The sequence below is a fragment of the Pecten maximus genome, chromosome 4, assembly GCF_902652985.1.
Source record: "Pecten maximus chromosome 4, xPecMax1.1, whole genome shotgun sequence".
Lineage (NCBI taxonomy): Eukaryota > Metazoa > Mollusca > Bivalvia > Pectinida > Pectinidae > Pecten > Pecten maximus.
The window spans coordinates 41,984,278-42,007,967 of record NC_047018.1 but is presented as its reverse complement, the minus strand read 5'-3'; the positions used below and the strand labels follow the sequence as shown (position 1 = coordinate 42,007,967).

The window sequence follows — 23,690 nt, the reverse complement described above, 5'->3', positions numbered from 1 at the left end:
ACCAAATTGTAGACCGTCTTCCAGTTTGCTAGGGCATAAGCGGTATTTGTACAACACAAGCGGCCTTGTCACGTGATGTCCGACATCTGACATATCGAAGGTAAACAATATGTCTGCTTACGAGAGCTTTCTTAACAGCAACATCGATGTATTGCAGCAGTTTTTGAAAGTTAGAGGAATAACTGTGTCCAATATTAAGAAAAAGTGTTTGATAGAACTATGTTGTGCCGTCAATAATTTAGATTTACCTGTAAATCCCGATTTTCAGGGCATTTCGCCAAAAGAAAGTATGAGAATCAAACTCGAAAATATAGGCATTACAGAAGACCCTCTTTATCTGCCGGGGTTTTCAAACGATTTGTCAAATATACCAAACTTTACTCTTTTTGATGTATTTAATTACATTTTATGTTCACGTGCTGAGTATGATAAGCGTAAATTAAAAGCCTACAAGTCATGTGATGACTAGCTATCGCCTTTTCTTTGATGGTCACGTAGAAAATTTGGAATTCAATCCATTGGGAGAAAGTCGATATTCTCTATTCCGGGCAAAAGTGAGACCAACGCAGAGGACATCTGTAAGATTATATGACCTTTAGATTTTTTTTGGAAAGGAACACGGAGATATAGCTGTAGCATACTGTACATGCATTGGAGTGTAGGCGTATTGCCTATTACACACCTGACCCAGGTTCTGGCTTAGGCGTTCGGTAGTTAAAGAATAACGAAATTCACATAAACATTTCTCTAAGTTTATTTCCAGTACTATACTGAGTAAGTATAACAATATACAAGTCGCTGGGACAAACACACACATACTACAGACAAACTTACATGATGACACATAACATGGGGCCAGCTCCCGGCTTTTCCCCAACAATGAATATAATATAATACACAGACAAGTACCTGACAGCCCCACCCAGACAACACGTTGACAGCTACCGACGGATTGACAAAACACACGTGCACACGATATAAATACCCCACAACGGGCCAATCAGTGGCGCCGACCCAACAACACACACATCCAGATACACTCAACTAATCACACGACAACTAACACTCGACGGAAACACTCGCGTACATACAACATGGCGGACTACAGATTTCCCAGCGACCGTAAACAATAAAGGTATACACTAACATCCCATTCTCACACCGTACACATACACAGTAGATACAACAATCGAGTGACACTCGCATAGTTCCCGCATACACCGTACACCAGTCGACAGGCCTATCCACACACATACGCACATCTATGCCAGACTTCCACAGGAGGGTAATTATACAAACAAATATACAGTTGAGTGTAAGATAACCTTTACACCCAGTGCACTGAAGGGTCTCTATTTGTTGATGACTTCTTGATCTGCTATAGGTCGAAGAACATGCACACGATAGAACGACAACTTCAACAATGTTTGGGCAAACTACAAACATGGGCAGATGAAAACGGCTTCAAATTTTCCAGATCAAAAACTGTCTGCATGCACTTCTGCCAAAAACGAAAGCCACATAATGATCCCGATCTAACATTAAATGGAAGCAAAATTCCAGTTGTAGAGCAAACCAAATTCCTCGTACTAATTTTCGATTCAAAACTCTCCTTTGTTCCACATATTAAACACCTAAAGGATAAGTGCTCAAAGGCAATGAATATTTTACGCGTACTATCCCACACCGACTGGGGTGCGGACCGTGAAATGCTCTTGCGCCTTAATAGGACACTTATTCGATCAAAACTCGACTATGGGTCCATCGTTTATGGATCGGCACGGAATTCTTACCTGCAAATGTTGGATCCTATCCATAATCAAGGATTACGTCTAGCACTTGGTGCTTTCCGAACAACACCAGTGCAGAGCCTTTATGTAGAGGCAAATGAACCATCTTTAAATGACCGAAGGAAAAAACTTACGCTTCAATATGCCGCCCAATTGAAATCCAACCCGGTTGTTTATGCACACTAAATTATAGTTTTGTGGTTATTCACTGATGTCAAAGGCCTACCTTACTCCAAAATCGAGCCCCTGTGAAGGTGAACATCGTCTGTTAGATAAGAAAAATAGTTCATGTCGCCCTAACCCTAACGGGCGACATTCTATTTATCTGTCACCCAAATTGTATTCATATCGACTGTATACTACCATTTGATAACAGTTCAATGCTTAAATGTATTAGGGACAACGTTATTTTTATCGATATGTAACGGTGTACATATAATGGTACATTTGCACGTGACTTCTGTCCACCAATTACGTTTACAGTTTCGTTTTAGGCATTGAATAGTTGACTAGTGTCATTTGAGGACGAACAGAAAGATTTTGCGGTCATATGGAATCCACTTCATAACAAGTCATTATTTAGCAGGTTTGTAAGCCTATAACCACAAGTACTTTTATGAGGGGTACGAAGTGTGTTTAGTACACGTGGGTTGATGTTGCACCCTATTATATTTTTCAATAGCGTAGTCATGTACCAGAGACATATATAGAGGGATTTCTACTTGAAATCATCACCAAGATCCAATGATGTGCTTTAATTTTATTAATATCAAAGCGCAGAAGTGTCATCAATATGAAATATATCACAATTTGCTGTCAAAGTGTTTGTATTTTGAGTATGAAAGTCAAGCACACACCAAAGGGAAGATCGGCGGGATTCTCCAATTTTCGAAAAGTCCCTATGGGGTTTTCGAAAATACGGGTAAATGACAACAATGTGCATGATAAACAAGACTATATCCATAAGTATGATAGTTTTTGGATAATGTCGTAACTTTTGTAGTGGCCTAAATAAAACGATGTGCTTTTTGTGTGCGTTTAAATTTGACGATGCTTTGGTTTGACGTAATGGCGGCTTAATTACTAGGACATGTCGAATAGGATCCAATGGATTTTCGAAAATACGGATAAATGACAACAGTGTGCATGATCAATAAGACTATATCCCATAAGTGTGGTGATAGTTTTTCGTTGATGTAGTAACTTTTGTAATGGTCTAAATAAAACGATGTGCTTTTTGTGTGTATTTAAAATTGACGATGTTTTGGTCTGACGTAATGGCGGATTAACCAGAACATGTCGAATAAGTTCCATTACATCGATACACACATGCGCAAAGCCAAATTTACCTGTGCTCGCGTGTATTTGATAGGGGACAAGGCGCTCTCGATAAGGGATATATGTCTCTGTCATGTACACATCATACGATGTTGTACTTTGTTACAACTTGTGCATTCCAATGACGTCCCATTTACAGGTCTCGCGTTGTGTCATTCTGTGTGTTTCAGTGTTTTTTCTTACGTTTGAATTGATCAGATATGATAAAACAACTACAGTCAATGCAAGGTATGAATGTAGTTTTACGAAAAAACGGCAAGATGCATGTCATGATTTCTGCTTCGATCGGCTGTCATGGCAACGATAAGGGCGATGGTTTTACCACAGTGCTGAATCTACAAACGTGTATGCACAACCAAAAACTTCTAACTATACCTTATGCTTTTGGAAAGCTTATGAAAATAATTATCCTAATTAATAACGATCCATTGCATTCGTGTACATCAACATTTTCCCCTTTCTATATGCCGACTTCGATACTTCAAACGTTGAAGAGTTCCAATACCAAAGGATGAACATTAGGCTAACACTTCCTCTCAAAATCGTTATAGCGCACCCCATTACCCAAAATCAATAATTATGAAACAGACAAGAGCGTGAGGGTATTTTTAAATAAACCACGGAATGTGCTGTTCATTCTTACAAAATTGTCAAAATTATTATTTTTTTTTTAAACATCGTCAATTAATTAGCACTTGATTAATTAATGCAAGTTTCCAACGCCGTTGAATAACTGTAATGGGTAAGCACCTTTCTCCATTTTCTAATTACGATGAACAAGCTTATTACGTTTATTTGTACAAAATTTGACCTTTGGTGACCCATATGATGACCTTTGGTATATATTCAAACTGTAATATGATATAATGTAAAAGGAGGTGGTGCATGGAGGCCCACGGCCGAATATTATTTTATGCATGATATTATGATAGACTTTTACCAAATACATGTCATTTTAGACACTAAAACGAAAATTGGCAAATGCTGTATACGCAGCGCCACCTAACATGATTTCTGTAAAAAATGTGCACTCAGTATATTTCTCGTACAAAAGTACTTGATAAATTTCATATTGCATTGATAGTCTCATGTGATGTTATATTTTATAAAAACATGTGTGTTTAGTATGAATTTGTATAATAGAAAGTGTAATTACAGCTTTTTTAACAAAATTATCAGTAAAAAAAATACCTTCTTGAAATTTTCTTTTATTTGTTAAGTAGATGAAATGTAATAATCGTTGGAGTACTATCAAATTTTGCTTTTAAAAAACATGTTTGCATATTAATCTTGATACACAACTAAAAAAAAATCATCAAAAATTACTGGATAACAAAAGATTTTTGCTTACAAAGAAAGGTCATGAAGTAAATTGTATTAAAAACCCAAGGGTTAAAAAGGAGCACCCTGTCTGACACAAGCAGTAAAGTCTGGTTGCATTGTTATTTTTAGCATTTGCCTCTATTTTCCAGTACTTTCGGTACTTTGATATGTTGTCCGAAATTGGGGGTGTATGCATTTAACATAATAAAATCTTGGCATATCCAGTAATTCACCAAATAAATTTGTTTCATTAAATGTTTATGAATATCCATAGATTATTTCTAACCGGAAATTTTGATAGTACTCAATTAATAACTTTGTGGTATTAGACTTTAAATGAAAAGTTAAAAACAATGATTTTCACAAAGAAGACATCAAATTAGGCTGAAATTTAATTTTAGTGTCACGGAGCGTGATGATTCATACAAAATTAAACCTTAAACAAATGGGGTGAATTTGTTTCACAAATAGGAAATAAAATGTGTTCTATAATAATTAGTGGTCAAAACATTAGCTTCTTATGCAGTTAGATGGGGAAATAATGAAATCACCAAAAAAAGAATATATACATTGAGGAATGGAAATTAATTCCTCCCACATAATCGGGGATATTATGCTTTTGACAAAAATATGTTTCCGAGAAAAAAATCGCCGTGGGCCGATTTAGCCCTCCTATGCACCACCTCCTTTATGCGATATTGATCGACATTGATTGACAATTTGACCTGTGACCTTTGGTGACCCATATAATGACCTTTGGTATATCTTCAAACTGTAATATATAGCTTAGAAACACAAATGACGAAGAAAAGATAACTTTTTGACTTGTGGGTGCCGTAGATCGTGAGTTCGAGGACCGGTAAGGGCACGAGTCAAAAAGTTGTCTTCCTTCGTCATTTGTGTTTCTAAGCTATATATCTATTTATTAGCACAATGTATCATATTCACTCTGTGTTGGTGATCCGAAGATAAAGATTCAAACTGTAATATAATATACATGTAAAATGTATACGATATTGATCGACACTGATTGATAATTTGACCTGTGACCTTTGGTGACCGATATAATGACCTTTGGTATAACTCATCATTGTTATCAGATATGTGACATGTAAACGATATCGATCGACATTGGTTGTTAATTTGACCTGTGAACTTTGGTGACCCATATGATGACCTTTGGTATATCTTCAAACTGTAATATGATATAATGTAAAATTTATGCGATATTGATCGACATTGATTGACAATTTGACCTGTGACCTTTGGTGACCCATATAATGACCTTTGGTATATCTTCAAACTGTAATATGATATACATGTAAAATGCATACGATATTGATCGACATTGATTGATAATTTGACCTGTGACCTTTCGTGACCCATATAGTGACCTTTGGTATATATTTTTGCGTATTTAAAAAGAAAAAAATGACCCCGGTTCCATATTCAACGTGGTATTGACCCATTTGCATATGATTTGCTGAAAATGACCCCGGTTCCATATTCAATATTGAAAATGTACCCTACAACATACTGACCTCTTTCCATATTATTAGTTTAAAATGACACCGGTTCCAAATTCAACGTTAAAATGGACTCCATAACATATTAACCCTTTTCAATATTAGATTTTCAAAATGACACCAGTTCCATATTCAAACGTTACAGTGGATCTCGGTTTATAAATAATTTACCGAAAACATAGTTGAACAAATCTATGTCGATCAATATCGTATACATGTTTTATGAATAGCTTTTAATACTTAAAATTTATACAAAATGTCATTATATGTGTCACCAAAGGTCAAAGGTCAATGTCGATCAATATCGCATACATTAAAATATGCATATGCATAACAATTTGAAGTTTATACCAAAGGTAATTAAAATGGACACAAAAGGTCACAAGTCAGATTCTCCATAAATATGGACCAATGTCATATACAGGTCATATGCATGTCTTATATAGTTAAAAGTTACACCAAAGGTCATCGGTCATTTTTTTTATCAATGTCGATCGATATCGTTTTCGTGCTATGTGAATATCTTATAGCCGTGATAAGTTATACCAAAGTTTATTAAATGGGTTACGAAAGGTCAAAGGTCAAATTATAAATCAATGTCGACCAATATTTTATACATTTCATATGCATATCATATTACAGTTTGAATATATACCAAAGGTCATTATATGGGTCACCAAAGGTCAAAGGTAAAATTGTTTATCAATGTCGACCAATATCGTGTACATGTCATATGAATATCTTATAACAGTGATGAGTTATAGCAAAGGTCATTATATGGGTCACCAAAGGTCAAAGGTTAAATTGTTTATCAATGGCGACCAATATCGTGTACATGTCACATGCATATCTTATAACAGTGATGAGTTATAGGTCACCAAAGGTCAAAGGTTAAATTTTTTATCAATGTCGACCAATATCGTGTACATGTCATATGAATATCTTATAACAGTGATGAGTTACAATGTATAGCAAAGGTCATTATATGGGTCACCAAGGGTCAAAGGTCAAATTATTACTCAATGTCGATCCATATTGTATACATTTCATATGCATATCATATTACAGTTTGAATATATACCAAAGGTCATTATATGGGTCAACAAAGGTCACATGTCAAATTCTTAATTATTGTGGACCAATGTCATATACATGTCATATGCATATCTTATAACGATGATAAGTTATACGAAAGGTCATTATATGGGTCACCAAAAGTCAGAGGTTAAATTGTTTATCAATGTCGACCAATATTGTGTACATGTCATATGAATATCTTATAACAGTGATGAGTTATAGCAAAGGTCATTATATGGGTCACCAAAGGTCAAAGGTTATTTTTTTTATCAATGTCGACCAATATCGTGTACATGTCATATGAATATCTTATAACAGTGATGGGTTATAGCAAAGGTCATTATATGGGTCACCAAGTGTCAAAGGTCAAATTATTACTCAATGTCCATCCATATCGTATACATTTCATATGCATATCGTATTACAGTTTGAATATATACCAAAGGTCATTATATGGGTCACCAAAGGTCACATGTCAAATTCTTAATTAATGTGGACCAATGTCATATACATGTCATATGCATATCTTGTAACGGTGATAAGTTATACGAAAGGTCATTATCTGGGTCACTAAAGGTCAAAGGTTAAATTGTTTATCAATGTCGACCAATATCGTGTACATGTCATATGAATATCTTATAACAGTGATGGGTTATAGCAAAGGTCATTATATGGGTCACCAAGTGTCAAAGGTCAAATTATTACTCAATATCGATCAATATCGTATACATTTCATATGCATATCATATTACAGTTTGAATATATACCAAAGGTCATTATATGGGTCACCAAAGGTCACATGTCAAATTCTTAATTATTGTGGACCAATGTCATATACATGTCATATGCATATCTTGTAACGGTGATAAGTTATACGAAAGGTCATTATATGGGTCACCAAAGGTCAAAGGTTAATTTTTTTATCAATGTCGACCAATATCGTGTACATGTCATATGAATATCTTATAACAGTGATGGGTTATAGCAAAGGTCATTATATGGGTCACCAAAGGTCAAAGGTCAAATTATTACTCAATGTCGATCCATATCGTATACATTTCATATGCATATCATATTACAGTTTGAATATATACCAAAGGTCATTATATGGGTCACCAAAGGTCACATGTCAAATTCTTAATTATTGTGGACCAATGTCATATACATGTCATATGCATATCTTGTAACGATGATAAGTTATACGAAAGGTCATTATCTGGGTCACCAAAGGTCAAAGGTTAAATTGTTTATCAATGTCGACCAATATCGTGTACATGTCATATGAATATCTTATAACAGTGATGAGTTATAGCAAAGGCCATTATATGGGTCACCAAGTGTCAAAGGTCAAATTATTACTCAATATCGATCAATATCGTATACATTTCATATGCATATCATATTACAGTTTGAATATATACCAAAGGTCATTATATGGGTCACCAAAGGTCACATGTCAAATTCTTAATTATTGTGGACCAATGTCATATACATGTCATATGCATATCTTGTAACGGTGATAAGTTATACGAAAGGTCATTATCTGGGTCACCAAAGGTCAAAGGTTAAATTGTTTATCAATGTCGATCAATATCGTGTACATGTCATATGAATATCCTATAATAGTGATGAGTTATAGCAAAGGTCATTATATGGGTAACCAAGGGTCAAAAGTCAAATTGTTAATCAATGTCAATCAATATCGTGTACTTGTATAGGGACATCTTATTTAAAGTGATGCTAATGGTCATTATCTTGGTCACTAGTTGTCACGAGTTAAAGTGTTAATCAATGTACATAAGTATTATATACATTTTATGTACACTTCTCATAACAGCCTAATGCGATATCAAATGTCACCTGAGGTCACAGGCCATTTTATTTTACCAATGTCGTTCAATATCTTTTGTACATTGTACCTTGTAAGCATATCTTATCGCAACGTCTATGACAATATAAACTGGTACCGAGATCCAATACTTTTATGTGGTTCACTATTCAACGGGGTCCATTTTCAACGGGTATGTAAATAAAATTTGATATTTGGTTCCGTTTTCCACGGCATCCCGGTTCCATTTCCAACGTTCCTAATTAGGACCTTACAGTTGTACATGATGTTCCTAATTAGGACCTTACAGTTGTACACAATGTTCCTAATCAGGACTTTACAGTTGTACATGATGTTCCTAATTAGGACTTTACAGTTGTACACAATGTTCCTAATTAGGACTTTACAGTTGTACATGATGTTCCTAATTAGGACCTTACAGTTGTACACAATGTTCCTAATTAGGACCTTACAGTTGTACACGATGTTCCTAATTAGGACCTTACAGTTGTACATGATGTTCCTAATTAGGACCTTACAGTTGTACACAATGTTCCTAATTAGGACCTTACAGTTGTACACGATGTTCCTAATTAGGACCTTACAGTTGTACATGATGTTCCTAATTAGGACTTTACAGTTGTACACAATGTTCCTAATTAGGACTTTACAGTTGTACACAATGTTCCTAATTAGGACTTTACAGTTGTACACAACGTTCCTAATTAGGACCTTACAGTTGTACACGATGTTCCTAATTAGGACCTTACAGTTGTACATGATGTTCCTAATTAGGACCTTACAGTTGTACATGATGTTCCTAATTAGGAATTTACAGTTGTACATGATGTTCCTAATTAGGACCTTACAGTTGTACATGATGTTCCTAATTAGGACCTTACAGTTGTACACAATGTTCCTAATCAGGACTTTACAGTTGTACATGATGTTCCTAATTAGGACTTTACAGTTGTACACAATGTTCCTAATTAGGACTTTACAGTTGTACACAATGTTCCTTATAAGGACCTTACAGTTGTACACGATGTTCCTAATTAGGACCTTACAGTTGTACATGATGTTCCTAATTAGGACCTTACAGTTGTACACGATGTTCCTAATTAGGACCTTACAGTTGTACACAATGTTCCTAATTAGGACTTTACAGTTGTACACAATGTTCCTAATTAGGGCTTTACAGTTGTACACAATGTTCCTAATTAGGACTTTACAGTTGTACATGATGTTCCTAATTAGGACTTTACAGTTGTACACAATGTTCCTAATTAGGACCTTACAGTTGTACATGATCTGCCTATATTCCAGTCTGTATTGTTATGTAAATAAAAATGCTAAACCAAATTGTAAATAAGATTTTTGTATAATATTAACTATCTTTATTTTTAGGTGCCATTGAACCAGTCATTTAACACAAAACATCAGGATGAAGTTTATTCATTATTCTGGTCTGATCCATCTGTTTGTGCTGTGTATCCTATTCACCATTTTGACCATCTTCGTCGTGATGACGGGCACTTTTGGTCCAGGCATGTGGCAAACTTTTGATCCCTATACAGCATACGGGAAATGGCCGACCATATTGATGTACATAATGAGATTTCTCACACTAGTACCATTGCCTCTATCTATATGTAACTTCCTAGGTATTGTAATGTTCAATACATTCCCAGAAAAGCCTAAAGTAAAATCATCGACACTTTTTGGACCATTTCTCTGCTTTAGAGTAGTTACCCGTGGAACATTTCCGGAACTAGTCAGAAAAAATGTGAGTAGGAATATTGCCATATGTTCCGAGCTTGGTCTTGATAATTTTATTTTTGAAGTAGTGACCGACACAGGTATAAACTTGGCTAAATCGTCCCGTACTCGTGAGGTAGTTGTGCCAACACAATATCAGTCTGCGAAAGGATGTCTGTACAAAGCGCGAGCTCTCCAATACTGCCTCGAGGACGACGTTAATGTTCTATCCGACAATGACTGGATCATCCACTTGGATGAGGAAACACTACTAACCGAATCATGTGTAATTGGAATCATCAATTTTATAAACGAGGGGCTCTACAGTTTTGGTCAGGGTGCCATCACATATGCCAATGAAGAAATCGTTTGTTGGATTACCACTATCGCCGATTTAGTCCGTGTTGGAGTAGACTATGGAATCATCCGATATACTCTTAAATATCTACACAAACCATTGTTTAGCTGGAAAGGAAGCTATGTGGTTTCAAATGTTGGTGCGGAAAGAAAGATAACCTTTGATTTTGGATCTGAAGGCAGCATAGCAGAGGACTGTTTTTTTGCTTTGAGTGCATGGCGAGAGGGGTACAAGTTTGGATTCATCGAGGGTGAAATGTGGGAAAAAAGTACTTTCTCCTGCATGGACTTCATTCGTCAGCGGAAGCGGTGGGTTCAAGGTATCATCATGGTCCTCCTCAGTCGTCAAATTCCCGCCAGGAACAAGTTTGGGATCTCTGTCATGGTCCTTAGTTGGCTCGTTATGCCAATCACCGTGCCTAACCTTGTCCTCGTACCATTGTGCCCTTTACCCATGCCAAACATCATCAACTTCCTATGTGGCTTCATGGGGGGAGTAATGCTCTTCCTGTTTGTATTCGGGGCAGTAAAATCGTTTAATTATCGTCGGACTGGATTGTTGAAATTCCTGTTTCTGTGTATCTGCCCCATTCTAATGATACCAGTATGTGTATTACTAGAGACATGCGCGGTGACATGGGCTCTTGTCTCCCAGAAACAAGGAGGGTTCCACATCGTCAAAAAGGAAACTAGTCCATCTCGCATAGAAGTGTAACATCATCATTATATTATCATATCACTATATTCTCAGTGTCCATCAGATATTAAAGAATATCATTGCTGCTGTGACACACCCTGTTTGACTGTCATGGCCACCTGTCCTAATGTATTCTAGATCTTTGTAAAAAGTTGCGTCCAGCTAAAATGTAAAATTACGGAGTTGGCTGAAGCCCTGGGCTTGCCAGTTTAGTGTTGAGGACATTTTTGTCCCATTATCAACTCCATTGTCTCGTTGTTTGTGACAATGTCACCTCAATATCATGCTTCACTTTTCTTTTTTATGTTTTATCCATTGTGGCTACCTTTTTGATAATTTTAACTTTTTTTTCTAAATTCCAACTGTTGTGTTCACAAGAGCCTTGTCTAGAAAAATCCAGAGATAATCCTGACCAAGTGTTCTTTTGTTTATTTGAAATCCAAGATGGTTGCTGTCTTGATAACTGTTTTTTTTTTTCTTAATCTCGAACAGTGTATTTTAGCAAAAGGACCTCTTACCGGTACAATGGAATTTTGCCACCGAACCAATTTGACAGAAACTAGGTGTAGCCATCTTGGAGACAACCCATGAGGTAGGTTTAAAAACTTCAAAAGGTCCCGGGGCCTGTGTTATGGCCTACTTAGTGTTGCCCACCTGAGGTGTAAGACGGATTCACTTTTTAGGTGGAACATGTACAGCCACCTATAGCGATTATCACCATATTCTGTGAGAAGAAATTTATTTGGAACTCTTGGGGGAATCAAACTGTCGCTTATTTCTATGATCAATCCTGATGAGTTCAGGATGGGACCAGAAATTATTCTTCCCAAAACGCGCTAACAACACACTAGACAATAATATCTCCTTATGCAAGGTATTTGTGATTAAGTTTATAATTCACGTTTTTATATATTTGTAGACATTTGTTTAAGATAAATTATAGAAAAACAGTTAAAATCATACACAATGATCAGTTTTATCCCTGAGTATTCTGGACATTGGAAAGTCATCCTGAGCTCTTCGATTGATAAAAATGGCCCTCACCCATCAAATACTGTTTTTTGTCTTGGATTTTCCAATTGTCAATCGTTAAACTAAATCTCTTTTTGTTTCTACATTTTATACTTAAAGTGAAAGTAGAGTTGATTCTAAATCTGATTGTTTCTTGCGTCATTTCCAAGAAATAGACCTACAAAAATGAATGAGTTGGTTCAAGTGATTATGAGGCGAAACCTAAGGTTAGCTTGTTTCCACAACAGAGATTCCAATAGCAATAAAGTGGTTGCATGGTTTAAATCAGTCGATAGTGAAATGCTTGTACAAAGTATATAACATGAACGTGTGATTCAACAAGTCGTCGGAACTGATAAGGAAGGCCAATTCGTCAGTAACAAATTAATTTTTTTTTTAAGGAAGTGATACATCCACTTCTGGGGACCCATAAGTTTGTCATCTAAATGTCAAAAAGTCTTTTTTTTTAGAAAAAAATCAATAAACACAGTACTATGCTAGTATTTGATAATTTAAGATGAAAATCAAAGTAATTTATTTCAAAATCTGTTTGTATATATAGTGTTCCTTTGAAGTCGATGTCGATTTTTAACTCAACTTTATAGCTATCTGTCGTGAGCAAAATTGCCGTTGTTTCTGAAAGAGGTCCTTTGATAGATTGTTTTGGAACTCAAAACAATAAAAGTTTTTTTCATGTATATGTATTATATTAGCTATGGCAGCTATTTTGTAAACAAAACATATTTCAAACTTCTCAAGTCAACCTTCTATCAGTGGAGATTGTTGGGTACTAACTACCTGTATGAATAGATGAAAATGATGCTTTAGGGTTGCAATGAAATTGATTAGGATTTCTGCCATCTTAAAGAAATGCATAATATTTAATCTTAAATCAAGCTGTACCAATGAAATTTAGTTGAAACCTTTCAGGAATGATCCTGAGATAGTGAGGTAATGTTTACTCAGATGTATTAAGCTTTAATCAATAGAGAATTAGTCTTATATGGAAATATACTCCTAATATGGAAATGTACTAGTCTAGTCTAGGGGAGACAACTTAGGAATTGTAGAAACAAATTGTCTCCCTTGTATCACAACACGCATAATCAAAACAAGGATGTGGATGAATTTATATCTGTACAAGTTAAGTTGTTAATTTTTTTTCAACACTATCTGTTTCAATAATGGACTTTAAGTTAATCCTGATAATGATTAAGTTCTGTGTTGTCAATTCTGTTGTGTACTTTGTACACTGTAGATGGTATAGATGGCTAATATACATAATAATGTATACATGTATGTTATTATTTACTGTAAAAATGATATAATACCAGTTGTATATGTGTGTATAGTATAATTACACACTGCAGTTAACCTTGGCTATTTGTTAATACTTGTTGCTTTTATAAACTGACAAAATATTGCTGGCCAGCTTGTAGCAGTATATGTTACCCAAGTTTTACCCTACAATGCCAAAATTGATCAAAATTTGTACGATGTACCACTGTTGTTTGACTGAGGTGGGTACATTTTGTAGGTAGTGTTGTTTGACTGAGATGGGTACATTTTGTAGGTAGTGTTGTTTGACTGAGATGGGTACATTTTGTAGTTAGTGTTGTTTGACTGAGGTGGGTACATTTTGTAGGTAGCGTTGTTTGACTGAGATTGGTACATTTTGTAGGTAGCGTTGTGCACTATATTATAACATAGCTGGTTGTTTCAGAGCAATATTAATAGATGCCTGATGAATCACAGCATTTATATAAAATGTACAAAATGGATGTTCAAAGAGCACCATTTTATTCTCATTTCATAGTTTTTTTTTCTGTAATCAAAACTTTAGATATAGAGAGTATCAAAATGACTTTGTATACATAGATCACTGGCGATCTGAGACCCAGATTGATGGTGATTATCACTGGCGATCTGAGACCCAGATTGATGGTGATTATCACTGGCGATCTGAGACCCAGATTGATGGTGGCATGACAGGGGAGCAGATCAGTTTTTCAATGTCCAGTGTTGGAATCTCAGCAAACCCTAAACCATTACATTTCTGTTAGGAAATATAGACTGACATACTCTATCATACTCTAACATACTCTGCCATATACTCTGACATACCCTGACATACTCTGCCATACTCTGTCATTTACTCTGACATACTCTGTCATACTCTAACATACTATGCCATACCCTGACATACTCTGTCATACTCTAACATACTCTGTCATATACTCTGCCATACCCTGACATACTCTGCCATACTCTGTCATTTACTCTGACATACTCTAACATACTCTGTCATATACCCTGCCATACTCTGCCATATTCTGCCACTCTGCTATACTCTGCTCTACCATACTCTGCCATACTCTAACACACTGCTATACTCTGCCATACTCTAACACACTCTGCTATACTCTGCTATACTCTGCCATACTCTAACATACTCTACCATACTATAACATACTCTGCCATACTCTAACATACACTGCTATACTCTGCCATACTCTAACATACTCTAACATACTCTAACATACTCTGCCATACTCTAACATACTCTGCCATACGCAAACATACTCTGCCATACTATAACATACTATAACATACTCTGCCATATTCTGCCATTCACTGCCATACACTGCCATACTCTGCCATACTCTGACATACACTGCCATACCCTGCCATACTCTGCCATATCCTGCCATACTCTAACAACTATCACTGTTACCTCTGGACAAATCCCCTCCTTGATCATCAGAAACCCAGGACATTCAACTGTTGTATATGACTCAAACAGCAACAGCAGAATCTCAAGGCTTTCCAACATTATCCTGGATTGATGCTAAGTATTTAATAATCACAACATCTGATGATCATCTTGGGAAAAGTCAGGAGTTCTCGTCCAGGTTTTATAAACATTCCTTAACGTAGAATTAAAATTTTCCATAAGAAAGCATTGTTAGATAAGGCAAACATCCGAGTTCATGAACCTCCTTCTGTAATGGTTTTGTGAGGACATGTCCTGGACATTATATAACCAATGTGATTTTTATATTCCATATATATATATACCTGAACAAGTAACATGTATATGTGGTCTTGTGTTTGTTTATAGAGCACCATTGCTATATAATCTTGAGTTATATTTAGATGTACCTACATAATAACTAGAACTTTGACCTACATAATAACTAGATCTTTGACCTACATAATAACTAGATATTTGACCTACATAATAACTAGATCTTGGACCTACATAATAACTAGATCTTGGACCAATATAATAACTAGATTTTTGACCTACATAATAACTAGATCTTGGACCTATATAATAACTAGATCTAATTGGAATGTTTGTATTGATCTTACTATTTATAGCTGTTTTGAATTGTTGCCTAAAAGTTGTCAACTGAAGTAAACATGATCTTATTACACCTGTCCATCTGGTGGGCCTGGACACCTGTCCATCTGGTGGGCCTGGACACCTGTCCATCTGGTGGGCCTGGACACCTGTCCATCTGGTTGGCCAGCTGGACACCTGTCCATCTTGTGGGCCTCTACATCTGTCCATCTGGTCAGACTGGACGCCTGTCCATCTGGTGGGCCTCTACACCTGTCCATCTGGTGGGCCTGGACACCTGTCCATCTGGTTGGCCTGGACACCTGTCCATCTGGTGGGCCTGGACGCCTATCCATCTGGTGGGCCTGGACGTCCATCCGTCCCTCTGTCCGTAAACAATTCTTGTTATCGCTAAATCTCAGAAAGTACTAAAGGGATCTTTCTCAAATTTCATATATAGGTTCCCCTTGGTTCCTAGTTATGCATATTGCATTTTGAGACCAATCGGAAAACAACATGGCCGACAGGCAGCAATCTTGGATTTTGACAATTGAAGTTTGTTATCGCTATTTCTCAGAAAGTAATGAAGGTATTTTCTCAAATTTCATATATAGGTTCCACTTGGTTCTTAGTTATGCATATTGCGTTTTGAGACCAATTGGAAAACAACATGGCCGACAGGCAGCCATCTTGGATTTTGACAATTGAAGTTTGTTATTGGTATTTCTCAGAAAGTACTGAAGGGATCTTTCTCAAATTTCATATGTATGTTCCTCTTTGTGTCTTGTTAGGTATATTGCGTTTTGAGACCAATCGGAAAACAACATGGCCGACAGACAGCCATCTTTGATTTTGGCATTTGAAGTTTGTTATGGCTATTTCTCATAAAATACTGAAAGGATCTTTCTGAAATTTCAAATGTAGGTTCCCCTTGGTGCCTAGTTATGCATATTGCATTTTGAGACCAATCGGAAAACAACATAGCTGACAGACAGGCATCTTGGATTTTGACAATTGAAGTTTGTTATCGCTATTTCTCAGAAAGTAATGAAGGTATCTTTCTCAAATTTCATATATAGGTTCCCCTTGGTTCCTAGTTATGCATATTGCATTTTGAGACCAATCGGAAAACAACATGGCCGACAGGCAGCAATCTTGGATTTTGACAATTGAAGTTTGTTATCGCTTTTTCTAAGAAAGTAATGAAGGTATCTTTCTCAAATTTCATATATAGGTTCCCCTTGGTTCCTAGTTATGCATATTGCATTTTGAGACCAATCGGAAAACAACATGGCCGACAGGCAGCCATCTTGAATTTTGACAATTGAAGTTTGTTATCGCTATTTCTCAGAAAGTAATGAAGGTATTTTCTCAAATTTCATATATAGGTTCCCCTTGGTTCTTAGTTATGCATATTGCGTTTTGAGACCAATCTGAAAATAACATGGCTGATAGGCAGCCATCTTGGATTTTGACAATTGAAGTTTGTTATCGCTATTTCTCAGAAAGTAATGAAGGGATCTTTCTCAAATTTCATAAGTAGGTTTCCCTTGGTGCCTAGTTATGCATATTGCGTTTTGAGACCAATTGGAAAACAACATGGCCGACAGGCAGCCATCTTGGATTTTGACAATTGAAGTTTGTTATTGGTATTTCTCAGAAAGTACTGAAGGGATCTTTCTCAAATTTTATATGTATGTTCCTCTTGGTGCCTTGTTAGGTATATTGCGTTTTGAGACCAATCGGAAAACAACATGGCCGACAGGCAGCCATCTTGGATTTTGACAATTAAAGTTTGTTATCGCTATTTCTCAGAAAGTACTGAAGGGATCTTTCTCAAATTTCATTTGTAGGTTGGCCTTGGTCCGAGGTTAAGCATATTCCATTTTTGGACCAGTTAGAAAACAACATGGCCGACAGGCAGCCATCTTGGATTTTGACAATTGAAGTTTGTTATCGCTATTTCTCAAAGTACTGAAGGGATCTTTCTCAAATTTCATAAGTAGGTTCCCTTTGGTCCCTCGTATTGCATTTTGGGACCAGTCTGTCCTGAAAACAACCTGGCAAACAAACAGCCATTATCGCTAAATCTCAAATTTCTTATATAGCTAGGATTCCCTTGTTTGAAAAGTACTGGAGGGATGTCTCAATTTGCACAGATTAGTAAAATGAAGGGAAAAGTAGAGAGAAGATCAATCTGACATAGAACCTATAAAGATCATTCAATGGTGGGCGCCAAGATCCCTCTGGGATCTCTTGTTAAATGTTGAAACATTTTTTTTTTTATCAATATCAAAAAGAGGTCCAGAGGAGAAGATGACTAATGCAGGCCCATATGGCCTCTTGTTTGGTTGCTGCACAATGCCTTAAGTACTCTTTCAGACTCGGATGTCAAAGGTCAATGTCACTATTTCTGTCAAATGAAAACCAGTTGGTTGGAATACTACATGTACATGTGTTTGAAAGACAAATGTTAAAGATAATGTAACTATAGATAGAACAATATTGCATATATCAATCAAAGACCATGCTTTCCCTGGATGAAAAACTATTAGAACCCAATGCAGCTGGTCTTTTTTATATATTCGTTAGGTGGATGGATACGGCAACATTTTAAATACTTTAATATATAAATACTTATTACCGGTTAGCTTGTAATTAAATAAGTATTTATATAATAATCCGAATTTTTATGTTAATAACCGTAGCGACTAAACAACAACTGTTCTGAATGCGTATTAAAAAAATTAGATGATCTGACCACACGGGAACATTGTACGATGCTTACTTGCCGAAATATATGCAATTTAATTCCAATCCAAACCTCCTCACAGCTTCAAGTCGCCATCTTTGTTCAAATCAAAGCATCTGTGCGTTTGTAAGCACTGCAAAGCTTCTAAATGATATTGTGATCATAAATTTTAGGATTATCAAAGAAACGAAAAGTAAATTTTAAATAATTTTAATTTTGATTGGTTATGATTTAGGTAACCGAATTGAAATAATTATTTACAAAGGGAATTCAATTTTCCACTCAATACTGATAACTTTTCTTTTATTTAGATAATTTTTATTTCTTTCATTTCATTTCATTTTAAAGGGAAAATTAGATTCCCCAATATATTCGCGGGAAATGAATTTGATGACGTAACCGGAAGCGCATGCTTTCAGAACGTGACCCGGAATACTTGACGATAATAAAAACAGAAGATAATCGAATATGACTGGATTTTTTCCGTATTTGTTGAGACACCAATGTGCTAGATACAACGAAAGGTAACACTTATTTAATTCATAGCTATCGTATCAAATAAAACGAACAGTCATTGCGAAATAGCAGTGTCTGCTTGCTGAGCTAGACCTACTTTCGTTAACGCATATGGTCATTTAAATACTTCATCTTCACAACTGTAGTGTCTCGGGCCGAGTTGACCTGATTACTTACGCCGGAAGTGCGTCACAGTTAACTGGCCCGTGCCAGATAAAGATCTACCCCGTGTACAGTCTCTTCACACCTGACCGGCAATCAGACAACACGTGTGTTAGACATTCTCTGTTTTTAACGGAGCCAGTAATCGCTACGTAAGTAGTGCCAGTTTCCTTAGTGCTTCGGGCTTTTAGCTAGAACACTAAGCCAGTACATTCTATTGGACAAGTATTCGACTGTTATATCATCACCTTCTCCTGACCTGTCCAGCGACCCGTGGTGATATACATCGACCTCCATTGTGAACCAGATAGCGTGACCAACAGCGAGGTAACTAGCTTGTAGTATAACAGCAACGTTACTTTAATGGTGTCAGAAGTCTAGGCTAGTAATTGATAAAGTAATGTATATTCATTGAGTCCTGTGTTTATCAATTTTCGCGCAGTTTTCCTGATTTTTCTGTGGTTTCAATTACGATTTTATCGAATTGTTCCTCAGCCAGCAGTCACGTGGTTTCACAAATTCATGATACCGTTCCTGTGTGTTATTTTATAATACGAGGATTAAATTTGTATCATTTTTATTGCACAACATTATTCTTCACCTCATATTCCTGTGTTATTTTATAATACGGAGTATTTTTTACGGTGGAATTTTGTATTTATTGTATGCCTATTTTTTTAATAAAAAATACCCAACCCCAATTGTGTCATCAAAATGGCGTCAGTTCCGGTTAAAATGGCGTCGCTTCCGGCTAGAAACATAAACACGGCAACTTTTGAAGATATGGTCCGGTATTTACCTGGAATAGAGGAGACACGTGCAAGGACCCTAATTAATATGCGATTTAATTATGGGAAATTAACCGCCGAGCACATTACAGCGGCTTTTGGTGGCAGGAAACCAAGTCAGGAGTTATGGGACTCTATTTATTTTGGAGAGCCAGCCAGGCAGTCCCATAAGTCACCGGAGTTTGCTGATTTATTGGGCATGGGGGAATTCCTAACCCCAGTTCTCGCCCCACCCCAGGTACCTATTACCAGATCACAGCCGTCAATGCAGAGACATGGGACTCAGGAATTTTCGGAAACATCAAAATTTGATCCCATGTCTCGCGCCAACATGGTTGGGTTCCCTAATGTAGGGGATCCTACGCGTATTTCTTATAACACAGGTGTTGGTTGACGATACGGACAAAAAATGGTCACCAGTTAATACCTTGGTAAAACCTGTCAACAGCAAGGATTTAATGCCAATGGACTACCCAGGTGTCCCGGTATTGAACCCCAAACAGGAAATGGGGACCATTCCCAAGTCCAAGCAGCCAGAGTCACATAAGGTACCTTTACCTATGAAGTTGGAGTCGCCATCTTCATATGATGAGATGACTAAGCATAGACTTAGTTCACTCTGGTTAGATCGACCTGATGTATCCAGTCAACCCCCGCCCAGTCATGCGCCCAGCTACTACCCAACTGAGGACAAAGCTAGTGTCCAAGTATCGAGGTCGGACAAGACACATCAAAGGTCATGTAAGTCTTTGATGTCACCTAGCAAAGGGACATCGTCTTTCAGGTCTCTTAAGCCAAGATCATCAAAGTCATTGAGGTCACCTGGAAAGCCGATGCGTCATCAAAAAACTAGGTCACCATCAGATGCTAGAGCCAGTTCAAAGGCTAGGTCTGGACACCATAGGCGCCGCCATGACTCCAGGTCAACATCCAGGTCTAGAAGGCAACCTAGTTCTTCTAGGCACCGAGGATATTCGCCATGTCGTCATGACCGTATGAGCACTAGCCGTAGTATTCGGTCTCCTTCAAGGAAAGGTTACAGCGATCGCTCTGTTTCGCGTCGCCACAAGCGTCCTGTTTCTCGTCATCGCAGTCGCGGTCATCACAATCGCTCCAGTCGTGAGAAGTCGAGATTTTATTTCGACACCTCAAGTTCTGGTAGCGAGTCCAGTTGAGATGACTATCATAGCTTGGGACCACGGGGTAAGCCACAGAAGCTACCGAAAAACCTCAAGTATGATGGTTCAACAAACTGGCTGTCATTCAAGCAGAAGTTTGACAGTTTCCGTACGGTCCTTCACTGGTCAGAGGGAGAATGCCGTGACTACCTGATGTGGGCATTAGACGGTAAGGCCTTGGATTATTTCACGATGAATGTCGGCATGGGACGGGAATGTTCTTTCCGTACAATTATGAAGAAATTGGAGGGACGTTTTGGTGCTAAGGAATTACCCGAGACGTCGAAGGTCAAATTCCAACAGGCCACTCAGAAGAATGACGAGTCACTCGATGACTGGGCCGATAGAGTTATGACCCTCGCCACACCCGCATTTCGTCACCTACCGGAGAAACATGCCCGTTCCAAGGCCATTTCCAGATTTTGCCAAGGGAGCACTGACAAAGACGCAGGGAAACATGTGTTTCTCAGCAGACCACGGTCCATGGAAGGAGCTCTGAACCTGATGAAACAATATCAGTATGTTAGCCAGGCCGTGGATGGAAAGAAGAAAAAATGGAAGGGAGAAAACCTCAGCCAATGCAGTGAAGTCTTCTCAAGATGAGATTAAAGCTCTAATTGAGAAGGAAGTCAACAAACTTGCAGCTAAACTGGGGAAGACCAATCTACAGCCTCAAGGAAAGTCTGGTTCCAGCGAAATAACCTGCTTCTTTTGTAAAGGAGCAGGCCATATGAAAAAAGACTGCCGCCGCTACAAAAAGTGGTGTGAGAAGAACCCAGACAAGGTCAAGAAGGGAAATGACTCTACTGATTCTTTAAACTAGTAGGGCCCAGGACTACGGGCCTAGCCCCTGAGCCACTTGTAGATTTAGGCCTAGATATGGATTCTATGGTGGTTTTTAACCCCGTGCCTACTACTCCCATGGTTGTTTCAACCGATCCAGCAAATGTTTTGCTAGATATTTCTTCTTCTTTACCAATCTCACAACCTGTTTTGAACTCAGAGGCTACTGGTGCTTTTAGTACAGTAGATGATGCATTTTGTGTCACCTCTAAACCTGAGGTTGTTTATATCAATAAGATTTGTGCTAGCTCCTCATTAGTTAAGGTCACAGTTGGAGAGGTACCTATTACAGCCAGGATTGATTCCGGAGCAGAGATGACTATTATCTCAACATCTGTATTTGACAGACTTCGGAAAAAACCTAAGAAGTTGAAAGATGTTGTAATGCACCTGGCAGACACAGAATCTTCTCTGAATGGCACTTGGATAGCGCCAATTAGTCTGAAAATTGGTTCCAGTGTGTTTAAGGAAAGCGTGTATGTGGCCCCCATCAGTGATGAAATGTTATTAGGACATGACCTCCTACACAATTGGGCACCATCCACGACATGAAAACAGATACTCTTCTGATAGGGGAGGAGAGGGTGTACTTAAACACGAAATTCAGAGATGACAGACCAATAATTGCCAGGGTTACAGCTGAGAGGAAATTTATAGTACCACCCAACACTTTCGTCAGAGTAACCGGTAAAATGAACGCGAACTTGGAGGATTATTATATCGTAATGCCCATACTAAGCCTGTTGTTTGTTTGGTAAATTTAGGCGACAATTTTAGGACCATAAAGAAAGGAGAGATACTAGCTAGCTAACGCTTTTGAGGTTCGGGATTATTTTAACCCCGAAACAGCGGATTTTATTCGCTCCGATATAAGCGCCAGACCTATTCAGAGGCATACAAATGAGAGGATAACATGTCGCAACGTTAGCGAGTCAGACAAAACCAAAACCTCATCCGATACTGGGAAGGTACCCGAGCATCTCCGGAAATTAGCTGTTGATTCTAGTAAATATTTGACAGAATCTCAGAATAAGGACTTAGTTGAACTTCTCCGTCATTATTCGGACGTTTTCGCTAAGAATGAATTTGATCTCGGAACTTTTGACAAAATTGAGCATGCAGTGGACACCAGCGACGCCAAGCCTGTTAAATTGCGAATGCGTCGCACGCCAGCATCATTTGTCGGGGAGGAGGAGGCTCACCTTAAGAAAATGCTGGACGCAGGTGTCATTCAGGAGTCCATGTCGGAGTGGGCGTCAGCACCTGTATTTGTCAGACGAAAGGACGGCTCAATGCGTTGGTGCATTGCTTACAGGGCGCTCAATTATGTCACTGTTAAGGACACCTTTCCACTACCATTAGTTGAGGATTGTTTGGACACCCTAGCTGGAAGTTCGTGG

At 37.6% G+C, this 23,690-nt stretch overlaps 2 protein-coding genes across 2 annotated transcripts; both read left to right on the top strand.

Annotated features, from left to right (window-relative positions):
• The first annotated feature begins 10,295 nt into the window (after nucleotides 1-10,295).
• LOC117326123 (beta-1,4-mannosyltransferase egh-like) lies at nucleotides 10,296-11,748 on the top strand. Its single transcript, XM_033882748.1, has one exon. The coding sequence runs from the start codon at nucleotides 10,327-10,329 to the stop codon at nucleotides 11,710-11,712; it is 1,386 nt and encodes a 461-aa protein (XP_033738639.1). The 5' UTR covers nucleotides 10,296-10,326; the 3' UTR covers nucleotides 11,713-11,748.
• Nucleotides 11,749-20,727: 8,979 nt separating this feature from the next.
• Nucleotides 20,728-21,444, top strand: LOC117326554 (serine/arginine repetitive matrix protein 1-like). Its single transcript, XM_033883310.1, has one exon. It carries the CDS (start codon nucleotides 20,728-20,730, stop codon nucleotides 21,442-21,444), a length of 717 nt encoding a protein of 238 aa, XP_033739201.1.
• Nucleotides 21,445-23,690: the final 2,246 nt, after the last annotated feature.